General features: G+C 40.1%; 1 protein-coding gene across 4 annotated transcripts in view; it reads left to right on the top strand.

Moving 5' to 3' along the window:
* Positions 1 to 12,210, top strand: part of LOC128686424 (inositol polyphosphate-4-phosphatase type I A) — a 405,235-nt gene that overhangs the window by 314,089 nt on the left and 78,936 nt on the right. For all 4 annotated transcript variants that reach the window (XM_053773341.2, XM_053773340.2, XM_053773339.2 and 1 more), the window contains 4 exons: positions 3,566 to 3,706; positions 4,340 to 4,504; positions 5,755 to 5,969; positions 10,360 to 10,526. In XM_053773341.2, the coding sequence (XP_053629316.2) occupies positions 3,566 to 3,706; positions 4,340 to 4,504; positions 5,755 to 5,969; positions 10,360 to 10,526 (688 nt within the window). The remainder of the gene's footprint in view (positions 1 to 3,565; positions 3,707 to 4,339; positions 4,505 to 5,754; positions 5,970 to 10,359; positions 10,527 to 12,210) is intronic.

The raw sequence follows: 12,210 nt of genomic DNA, 5'->3' as shown, positions 1-12,210 counted from the left end.
TAACTGTCTAAGCTACCTCAACAACACATCCTCAGCCCTCTGAGCAATACTTTTGGTAACTCCACACCTAATCTCCGAATTTTCTGCACAATATTTAGCAGGTTATACTAAGCGTATATGCACCTGGAGAAGAGAAAAGTGTAGAGAAGAGAGAGAGAGAGAGAGAGATGTTATGGGAACTGTTGAGTGAGTGTGTGAGGGAGTTTTGAATCAAGTGTGAGAGTACTTGTGGTTGGGGATTTCAATGGTAAAGTGGGTAAAAATGTTGTGGAGTGAGTAGTAGGTAAATTTAGGGTGCCAGGGGTAAATGAAAATGGGGAGCCTTTAATTGAGCTATGTGTAGAAAGAGGTGTGGTAATAAGTAATACATATTTTATGAAGAGGATAAATATACTACAAGGTATGATATAGCACGTAATGAAAGTAGTTTGTTAGATTATATATTGGTGGATAAAAGGTTGATGGGTAGGCTTCAGGATGTACATGTTTATAGAGGGGCAACTGATATATCGGATCATTATTTAGTTGTAGCTACAGTTAGAGTAAGAGGTAGATGGGACAAAAGGAAAATGAGAGCAACAAGTAAGAGAGAGGTGAAAGTGTATAAACTAAGGGAGGAAGAAGTTCAGGTGAGATATAAGCAACTATTGGCAGAAAGGTGGGCTAGAGCAAGTATGAGTAGTGGGGGGGTTGAAGAGGATTGGAATAGTATTAAAAATGCATATTAGAATGTGAGGCAGAAGTTTGTGGCTATAGGAGGGTGGGTGCAGGAGGAAAGAAGAGTGATTGTTAGAATGATGAAGTAAAGGGTGTGATAAGAGAAAAAGGTAGCTTATGAGAGGTTTTTACAAAGCAGAAGTGTTATAAGAAGAGCAGAGTATATGGAGATTAAAAGAAAGGTGAAGTGAGTGTAAAAGGAGAGCAGATGATAGAGTGCGAGAGGCACTGTCAAGAAATTTTGATGAAAATAAGAAAAAATTTTGGTGTGAGATGGGGAGATGGAGGTATTGGGTAGATGGCAGGAATATTTTGAGGAACTTTTAAATGTCGACGAAGAAAGGGAGGCGGTAATTTCATATACTGGGCAGGGAGGTATACCATCTTTTTGGAGTGAAGAAGAGCAGGATGTGAGTGTGGGGGAGGTGCATGAGGCATTACGTAGAACAAAAGAGGTAAAGCAGCTGGAACTGATGGGATAATGACAGAAATGTTAAAAGCAGGGGGGGATATAGTGTTGGAGTGGTTGGTATTTTTGTTTAATAAATGTATGAAAGAGGGGAAGGTACTTAGGGATTGGCAGAGAAGGGGGACAAAAGAGATTGTAAAAATTATAGAGGAATAAGTTTACTGAGTATACTAGGAAAAGTGTATGGTAGGGTTATTATTGAAAGAATAAGAGCAAAAACAGAACGTAGGATTGCGGATGAGCAAGGAGGCTTTAGAGTGGGTAGGGGATGTGTAGATCAATTGTTTACATTGAAGCATATAGGTGAACAGTATTTAGATAAAGGTAGGGAAGTTTTCATTGCATTTATGGATTTGGAAAAAACATATGATGAGAGTAGATAGGGGAGCAATGTGGCAGATGTTGCAAGTACTTGGAATAGGTAGTAAGTTACTAAATGCTGTAAAGAGTTTTTATGAGGATAGTGAGGTTCAGGTTAGGGTGTGTGGAAGAGAGGGAGACTACTTCCCGGTAAAGGTGGGTCTTAGACAGGGATGTGCAATGTCACCATGATTGTTTAATATATTTATAGATGGGGTTGTAAAAGAAGTAAATACTAGGGTGTTGGGGAGAGGGGGGGATTAAATTATGGGGAATGAAATGCAAAATAGGAATTGACACACTTACTTTTTGCTGATGATACTGTGCTTATGGGAGATTCTAAAGAAAAGTTGCAAAGGTTAGTGGACGAGTTTGGAAGTGTGTGTAAAGGTAGAAAGTTGAAAGTGAACATAGAAAAGAGTAAGGTGATGAGGGTATCAAATGATTTAGATAATAATTGGATATCAGATTGGAGAGGAGTATGGAAGAAGTGAATGTTTTCAGATATTTGGGAGCTGACGTGTCAGTGAATGGATTTATGAAGGATGAGGTTAACCATAGGATTGATGAATGAAAAATGGTGAGTGGTGCGTTGAGGTATATGTGGAGACAAAAAACATTATCTTTGGAGACAAGAAGGGAATGTATGAAAGTATAGTGGTACCAACACTCTTGTATGGGTGTGAAGCTTGGGTTGTAAATGCTGCAGTGAGGAGGCGGTGGAGATGTTCTGTCTAAGGGCAGTGTGTGGTGTAAATATTATGCACAGAATTCGGAGTGTGGAAATTAGGAGAAGGTGTGGAGTTAATAAAAGTATTAATCAGAGGGCTGAAGAGGGGTTGTTTAGGTGGTTTGGTCATCTAGAGAGAATGGATCAAAGTAGAATGACATGGAGAGCATATTAATCTGTAGGGGAAGGAAGGCGGGGGTAGGGGTCGTTCTCGAAAAGGTTGGAGGGAGGAGGTAAAGGAGGTTTTGTGGGTGAGGGGCTTGGACTTCCAGCAAACATGCATGAATGTGTGAGATAGGAGTGAATGGAGATGAATGGTATTTGAGACCTGACGAGCTGTTGGGGTGTGGGCAGGGTAATATTTAGTGAAGGGATTCAGGAAAACCGGTTATTTTTCTATAACTGGACTTGAGTACTGGAAATGGGAAGTACAATGCCTGCACTTTAAAGGAGGGGTTTGGGATATTGGCAATTTGGAGGGATATGTTGTGTATCTTTATACGTATATGCTTCTAAACTGTTGTGTTCTGGGCACCTCTGCAAAAACAGTGATTATGTATGAGTGAAGTGGAAGTGTTGAATGATGATGTAAGTATTTTCTTTTTGGGGATTTTCTTTCTTTTTGGGTCACTCTGCCTTGGTGGGAGATGGCCAGCTTGTTAAAAAAAAAAAAAAAAAAAAAAAATTCATCTCTTGTGCCTCCAGCCTCCTCTTCACTGTAACATTCAAAACCCATGCTGTGCACCCATACAAAAGTATTAGTAGCATTATACTCTGGTACATTCCCCATTTTGCCTCCATTGATAAAATTCTTTTATCTCCACAGATGCCTCCATCAATTCTGTGGTTCACCTCATCTCTCCCAGAACCATATGCACTAAAAATGTTTTATAGTTTCCAAATCAGTCTTTCAGTATAGACAAACTGTCTATGCATTATTTCTCTTGAATCTTGCTTTAAATATTTGATGTACTGGAGCTGTTTGCTTATTAGACTTTTTTTTTTTTTTTGCTGTTTGTTTTATCCACCATTAATGGCTTTATCCAGTATTTTCATAAAAGTAAACATGGTACCTGTCAGCAAGACATGCCTATAGTTCAAAGGGTGGCCTTTTTTAATATTAATGCAATGTTTAATCATCTTTAGATATTTTCAGCTACTGAAATGTATGACAGATACTGCATTCAGTTTTCACTTCAGTGCTTAATATTTTATTTTTTGAAGAGCTTTCATAATTAATTTTTGCATGCAAAGCGTATTAAGCTCATATTACACTCCTTCCTCCACAGAGAACAAGTAATCCAAATTTCCTCTCCACTGTAAGTTTTCGCAAAAGTGATGGGTTGGATGCCAATACACAAGTTCGACTGGCTGTGTACGATGTGAGGGAGAGAGTCACCAACACTACCACTCAACTGGGTCAAGCAATGGTAAGGAAGAGCAGTTATTTAATATCATATATTTTTCATCACTCATTACATGGAAGAGTGCACCACATCACACACAAACTAGCTTAGTTCCTAAAATTCTTTACCCAAAATGTCTTAACCTTTGAAGTGTTTACTGATTTACAACAGAGTGGGAAACTGTTTGTGTATAAATCTAAAAATTTAATTTTAACTTGCTTAATGTATGACAGGACATATTTTGCTGATGACAGTCATCTTAAATTTGATGTGCCTGCATTATAGGCCTCTCACGTTATGAAGTAAGCAGAACATAGATTAAGTTAACTACCTTGTGAGGGTGGTTTCTTCATGCTAACTGTACTAGCTAACAAAAAGTTCACTCTTGTCAAAATATGTTCACTAACAGCTATACTTGCCAGTCATTCAAATGTATGAAATGTTCATTTTGGAAAATATCAATAGAATATAACTTTGTAGTCCCTGGCTGGTAGATGCAGAATGTTAATGATGACTATGTTTATGATATAAAATTATCTGGTCAAATACATTAAAGTGTACAGTTCTGTGATGGGACTTGAATACCAACCATGACTGTCCTTCTATGATAGATGCACTATCTTGCTTATAGAGGTTAGTTTGCTTTTGTATTTGTAGGTGAGTCTTGGTGGGTTGCTCGAGACTGGTCGGTCACGTCTTAGTTTGCAGTCACCTCTCGGCCGGAACGTGGGCTTCATTACCATAACAGCCTGGACACTAGAAGCAGAGTCTGTAGATGCTTCTACACATACACCCAGCAATGCAACACCACACCACCAGCCAGTAAGTGATCTTACTGAGTTACTTTTCAGTTTTTATATATTGGTATATTTTTAACCACATTGGCTGTACTGGTACACAATCTTCTAATATCTACACTCTCTGTTCTCTGCATAATTTTCACACTGCACCAGACACTGCCACTTCCTTGCTATAATATTCAAAAAGCATGTCTTCCACTTATACAAAAGTATTAATGTCTGTACCACTGTGTTATAGCACATTCCTCTCTGTGCCTCCATTCATGAACTCCTTTCCAATTATGCCTTAGAACTCAACCTACTTTTTTTTTTTTTGTCCCTCAACTGATGCTGGATTTTTATTTATGGTAAAGAATGCAGTCATTTAAGTTGTAGAGGATAGAGAGTATATCAGAGTATATTGGTACCAACATTTTTATATAGATGCAAAACAGACTAAATGATGCAGCAAGGAGAAGGTTGGTGATAGTGCAGATACTAAGTTCAAGAACACTATGTGGTGTGAATGATATGAAGAGAATTTGCAGCGTAGAGATTAGAGAACAGAGTGAGGTTACCAGATTTATAATGCAGAGGTCTGAGAAAGAGTTGTTGAGGTGGTTTGGACAGGAAAAATGACACATAATAGGATGACAAAAAGGGCTTATAAATCTGGGGTGAAAGAAAGGATAGGGATCATCCCAGGAAAAGTTGAAGAAAGGAAGTAAAGGAAATTTTAGGACTGGGGTTTAAGCTTCCAGCAGGTATGTGTGAGCATTTTACATCAGAATGAGTGGAGAGTTTTTTTTTTATGGGACGACATGCTCTTAGAGTGTGAGCAAGATAACATTGATGAAGGAAATCGGGGAAATCAGTTAGTCGGATTTGAGTCCAGGAAGTTGGAAGTACATTGCCTGCACTTTGAACTGAAGAGGTTATTTAAACTGTGATGTCTGTTCACTTCTAGCAAGACAGTTATTGAATTAACAGTGACTAATGATTCATTTTTTTGGGGGGAGGGGAGGGAGGGACAGTCATTGTGATGAAAAAATATTGAAGAGATGGCAGGACCAGTATGCCCAGGGTTTGCTAACTTAAAATTACTACATTTATGCTAACTAAAATTACTACATTACTAAATCCTGTATTAATTTTTTTATATAAATCTCATCCTGATTTTGAAAGCCTGTTAGGGTACAAGAAACTATACTAAAATTTCTAACTGATGACAGATGTTGCATTTCTTTGTGCCAGAGAGTAATGTTGACAATAATATTTTATTTTCATTCTTAGGCACCACCACCTGTTGCCTGTCACCGCCGCACACAGTCTCTCCCTCCACGACTCAGCTCCAAAACTAGACATCCCACCCAGGGGCACCTGAGTCTCCTGTATGACAATCCTACAATGGCCACCTTCAGGTTTCACTCTGGGCTTGGTGGTGACATAGCTGTCTTAGAGGTCATGGCAGAGAGTCGTTACTGCTTCACATTTCCCCAGCAGTTGCTGTATGTTTCATATTTATTATCTAGTTCTAAACTGTAACAATGCATATTGTACTATATTTCATGAAACCCTATAGCTGCCTGGGTCATTTAGCACAGGGAGTGTAGAAGCTTGATCCTTTGTCTGCTAATTGTGGCCCAGTCTCTGGCCAGTCAAACTGTTGGCGAAGTAGAGACTTGTTTATGAAAAAGCCACTGTAACCTCAGTTATGAAAAGTGAGGAAGATTGTTTGTCCATCAATTAAAAAAGTATTTTTATGGGTTTTGAAGTTTCATAAGTTTGAAGGCTTAGTAAACTACATTTAAAGCTAATAATATTGGAGACATCTCTAAATATATTCTTCCATCAGAGGATACAAGTCTTTGCTTCCATGGCTTTCCACAAGGAATACTTTCTGTGAGATAACCTTATTAAACACAGGTGTGGTGTTAGTAGTAAGAGACAACCTTACTGAAAGCGTTTGTGAAGTTGGTAGTTAGAGAGCACCCTAATCTTTTAACCGTGTCCTGTGTACTGGTATTCAGGTGATGTCAGTGTGTCCGACATCATAGTATACATGATTTTTTGTACCTTCAAATCTGCCCCCTGCCAATATTTTTGACATCGGCACAACTCTCTGGGTCTTCTACAAGCTCCTCATACCTTTGAAAAACATCTAAGGCCAGGCAGGTCCCCACAGTGCATCATACTTAACTATACAGGTGATGACTATGTGTCTAGTGTACAAATACGCCTAACGAGCATAAGTAAATAATGAAATCAAGAGCTGTTGCCATACTGTGAGCTTCCCTACCAGCCAGTAAGGTGTGGAAGTGGCATAAAAATGACTTATTCATTCCAGATTTATTATAGTTTCATGTTACTAACAGTGGAATTCAGCCACAAAGCACAGTAAGAAGATTAAACCCATGAAAAACCCATAAATCAAACATTGTGACTTATTTCCCTGTTTCATTGAGTATTACACCTTGAAACAATTGTAATATCATAGGATTTTGTTGTAAATATGTTTTACAGTAGTCTGGGATTTTGTTGTAAATATGTTTTACAGTAGTCTGGAAGGCACACAGGTAGTTATGGGCACAGACTTTATTATAACCCAAGATATTCCCTCGAACCTAATTTTTTATTTTAACACACTTGCTGTCTCCAAATGAGGCAGGGTGACCTGAAAAAGAAACACTTTCAGCATCATTCACACTATCATTGTTTTGCCAGAGGCACTCAGGTATGACAGTTTAGATGTCCCATTCCTTCAGCGTGCAGGCACTACACTTCCCATCCCCAAGATTCATGCCTGGCTAACTGGTTTCCCTGAATCTCTTCACAAAATGTTGAATTGCTCACACTCCAACAGCTTGTGAAGTTCCAAAAATCATTTGTCTTCACTAATTCTTATCTAACATGCTCACACTTTCCTGCTGTATGTCCAAGCCCCTTGCACACAAAACCTCCTTTACCCCCCTCCCTCCTTTATGACCCCTACCCTGCTTTCCCTCTACTACAGATTTATACACCCTCCAAGTCATCCTCTTTTACTCCATCATTTCTAAATGACCAAACCACCTCAACGACCCCTCCTCAACCCTCTGGAAAATACTTTTGGTAACTCTGCACTCCCTCCTAATCTCCAAACTACAAATTCTCTGCATAATATTTATGCTGCACATTGCTCTCAGACACTGCATCTCCACTGCCTCCAGCCTCCTCCTCACTACAATATTCACAACCTGTGCTTCATGTCCATATGAGAGTATATTTACCACTATATACGTACTCATACATTCCCCTCTTTGCCTCTGTGGATAACATTCTTTGTCTCCACAGGCAAGTTAATGCACCATCAACCTTTTTCCCTTCATCAATTCTATAGTTTACCTCATCTTTCATATAATAATATATAATGAACACATTCACTTCCTCCATACACCCTCTCTCCAATCTGATATCCAATTTTTCCTTACCTGAATTGTTTGATATCCACATCATCTTACTCTTATCTGTGTTCACTTTCAATTTCCTTCGTTTACATATCCTCCCAAACTCATTCGCCAACCTCTGCAACTTCTATTCAGAATCTCCCAAAAGTACAGTATCATCAGCAAAAAGTAACTGTGCCAATTCCCATTTGGTATTAGATTCTGCACATTTTAATCCCACCCCGTCTTCCCAACACCCTAGTATTTACCACTTTTACAACTGCATCTATAAATATGTTAAATAACCATGGTGACATTACACATCCCTGTTTAAAGCCTACTTTTACCACTTCTCTCCTACATACCCTAACCTAAGCCTCACTATCCTCATGAAAACTCTCTACAGCATTTCCTAACTTACCACCTATTCCATACACTTGCAACATCTGCTACATTGATTCCCTTTTTACCCTATCATATGCCCTTTTGAAATCCATAAAAGCAATAAAAATTTCCCAAAATTTTACTAGATTTTGTTCACTCATTTGCTTTAATGTAAACATTTGGTCTACACATCCCCTGAAGCTTCCTTGCTCATCTGCGATCCTGCTCTCTGTCTTACCCTTAATTCTTTCAATAATAACCCTACCATTCACTTTACCTGGTATGCTCAGTAGGCGTATTTGTACACACACTTTTTTCCCCATTCCCTTATGTAAAGGAACTATTCACACTCTCTGCCAGTCCCTAGGTACCTTCCCCTCCTTCATACATTTATTGAACAAAAGTATCAACAACTCCAAAACTATATCCCCACCTGCTTTTAACATTTCTGTCTTGATCCCATTAATCCCAGCTGCTTTACCCCATTTCATTCTACCCACAGCCTCACACATCTCCCCTACACTCGCATCTCGCTCTTCTTCACTCATAAAAAATATTATACCTCCCTGACCAATGCAAGAAGACACTGCTTCTCTATCTTCATCAACATTTAACAGTTTCCCAGAATATTCCCTCCTTCCCAATACCTTCAACTCCCCATCTACTGACTCTCCTATTCTGTTTTTAACTGTCAAATCCATTTGTTATCTAGGCTTTCTCAGTCTATTTATCTCACTCCAAAACTCTTTCTTATTCTCATCAAAATTTGTCAACACCTCACCCACTTTGTTCTCCTTTTACATTCCCTCACCACTCTCTTCACCCCTCTTTTACTCCCCATATACTCCTCCCTTCTTATTTAACTTTTGCTTTGTAAAAACCTCTCATCTGCCAAGTTTTTCTACCTTATCACCCCCCCCCCCATCCCTTTACCTCGTCGTTCCACCAATCACTCCTCTTCCTCCTGCATTCACCCTCCTATATCCACATGCTTCTGCCCCACATTCTAACACTATCCCACACCCCTTCAACCCATGCACTACCTATGCTCTCATTATCCTTTCTCCCAATAGTTGCTTATATCTCACCATAACTTCCTCCTCTCTGGTTCATAATCTCAGTATTAAATTGAGAGGGCCACCAGATGGCAACACATTTTTCAAGTTAAAATACCCAGGTGTTGTACATGTGTCATTCTTTTCTGCTCATGGGCATTATATACCAATAATAATGATTCTTTTCGTTTAGCGTGCACGAGTGACTCCTCAACAATGTTCCAGTCCATTCACTGTGAGTGGGCAGCTTGTCTTTGTTGGCAACCTGTGAGTTGGCAGCTTGTCCTTGTTGGCAACCTGTGAGTGGGCAACTTGTCCTTGTTGGCAACCTGTGAGTGGGCAGCTTGTCCTTGTTGGCAACCTGTGAGTGGGCAGCTTGCCCTTGTTGGCAACCTGTGAGTGGGCAGCTTGCCCTTGTTGGCAACCTGTGAGTGGGCAGCTTGTCCTTGTTGGCAACCTGTGAGTGGGCAGCTTGTCCTTGTTGGCAACCTGTGAGTGGGCAGCTTGTCCTTGTTGACATCCTGTGAGTGGGCAACTTGTCCCTGATGGCAACCTGTGAGCAAGCAGCTTGTCCTTGTTGGCAGCCTGTGAACGAGCAGCTTGTTCTTGTTGGCAACCTGCAAGTGGGCAGCTTGTTCTTGTTGGCAGCCCGTGAGTGAGCAGCTTGTCCTTGTTGGCAACCTGTGAGCAAGCAGCTTGTCCTTGTTGGCAACCTGTGAGCGGGCAGCTTGTTCTTGTTGGCATCTTAGCCTATACCATAATTTACAGATCCCTTCACTGTGAGTGGACAGCTTACTCTTGTTGGGTATCAAGTTTATATCATAATTAACATGGTTTAAGGCAAACTAACGTTTCAAAATTTTCATTATTCATGTCTTCAACAAGGTGTCTTGATGCTGGTGAAGGGCTCTTGATCAAAAGAATTCAGGCTATCCTTTCCTTCTTCAGATTAATCCTGATTATCTTCACCCCAGGCACTGTATAATCCCCTGTGGGTGTAATGCATCTCCATAAGAATAATAATCATTATTCAGGCGATTGTGGATCTCTGAGGAAAGACGATGGCAGGAAGAGCTCTCATCACTGGGAGACTTAGCGGACCAGTGGCACACCAGACAGATGGCACTGCTCAATCAACACGTGACACTCATCAATATCTATAACATGGCTCTTGATACTCTGGATGTTGCTGCACATTCAGGTAGGATTATTTTGTATTGATTTTACTCTGTTTTAATAATTTTTTTTTGTGCTCTTTTGGTTATACAGCAGGACCCCTGTTTCTGCAGGGGATACATTACAAGACCTACAGTGGATACTGAAACTGTGATAGTAGCAAACCCTATATATGAGTCTTTTTTTGTTTACATACATGCCTATGATGTTAAGTTTTGGAGAAATGTAGGGATGGAGGCTGGAAGCAAGGTGGTATGATGGTTACCATGTGGGTGGCAGTGTTGGTGGCTTAATGTGGGTGGTAGTGTGGATGATGGGTGACTGAGTGGGCGAGTGTGAAGTTGGTGTGGGCAGTAATTAGGATGGCTGGTGTCTGCATGACTAGGAGTGTAGATGGCATGTTAGGGTGTGTGGGCATGGGGTTGTGAGGGCTAGAAGCTGCAGGGAAGTGGTGAGTGAAAGAATGAGTAAGGTGTGAGGCCGTGTGAGCTTGAAGCATGGGGGAGTGATAAGTGAAAGTGTGGGTAAGGTGTGAGGCCATGTGGGCTTGAAGCTGTGGGGAGTGGTGTGGATGAAAGGTGTGCTTATCAGTGGCCTGGTGTGGGTGGTGATTGGATGATGGTCAGTTGTGCAGCTGGTGGTAATGAGCGTGGTGGGTAACTAAGTGATTAGGTATGTGGACGACATGTTAGGGTGAAAGGTCAGGTAAGGTGTGTGTGTGAGGTCATAGGGTATATGTGCCCTACTGTATTTTTTTTTCTGTGGTACAGTTTATATCACTGATTATTTTTAATTCTTTAAGAGGGTATATGGATCTAGGGTGAAGGGAAGGAGGGGTAGGGGTCATCCAAGGAAGGGTTGGAGGGAAGGGGATAAAAGAAGTTTTGATTGCTAGGGGCTTGAACATCCACCTTGCTTGTATGAGCACATTAGATTGGAGTGAGTAGAGGTCAGTGGTTTTTCATGATTTAATATGCTGTTCAAGTGTAGGCAAGATAGCATTTATGAAGGGATTAAAGAAAACTGGTTAGTTGGACTCAAGTCCTGGAAGTGGAAGGACAGTGTCTGCACTCTGAAGGAGGGGTGAGGATTTTGTAGTTTGGAGGGTCATCTAAACTGTGATGTCAGCATACTGCTGGCAAGGCATCAGTTGAACGAATGATGGTACATGTATTTCCTCATTTTTAGGTCAGTGGGAGATGGCAATTGTGTTACAGTAATGATAATGCACAGTGCATTGCACTGCAGTAGTAGTAGCATCATTTTTTTATTTGATTCTAATAACATACAATTAATATTCTACATATTCTACATAAAGGCATTTTTTTCTCATTTGTTGCCCTTGAGGTTACGAATTATAGTAAGTCATTCTTTTTAGTCTTAAACTCTACCATCAGGACCATTTAACACTTTCACTGTCTCACATAGATCTATGATAGATCTGTGTCACTGATGCCAGTATTGTTTACATAAATCTATCTTAATTATAGTATTCTTAAATATGCTGTGATCAGTAAATTTTGGTTTAGTCATCAGAGAATGGGTGTTGGCAGTGGGTGTGCGCAGTATAAAAGAAATCCTGACTTTGTATTTGGGTTAAAATGGCCACTTTCAGGCATTTTCTAAGATGTTTTTATGGTTTTGGTTGCTGTTGCTTCATGTCCAGTGATAGAATGGAGGACATGCTAGTGAAATGGAGATGATTTTGG

Source organism: Cherax quadricarinatus, chromosome 17, assembly GCF_038502225.1.
Source record: "Cherax quadricarinatus isolate ZL_2023a chromosome 17, ASM3850222v1, whole genome shotgun sequence".
In the NCBI taxonomy this organism is placed as follows: Eukaryota; Metazoa; Arthropoda; class Malacostraca; order Decapoda; family Parastacidae; genus Cherax; species Cherax quadricarinatus.
The sequence above is the reverse complement of the archived record's forward strand: the minus strand, read 5'-3'. Positions and strand labels throughout refer to the sequence as shown.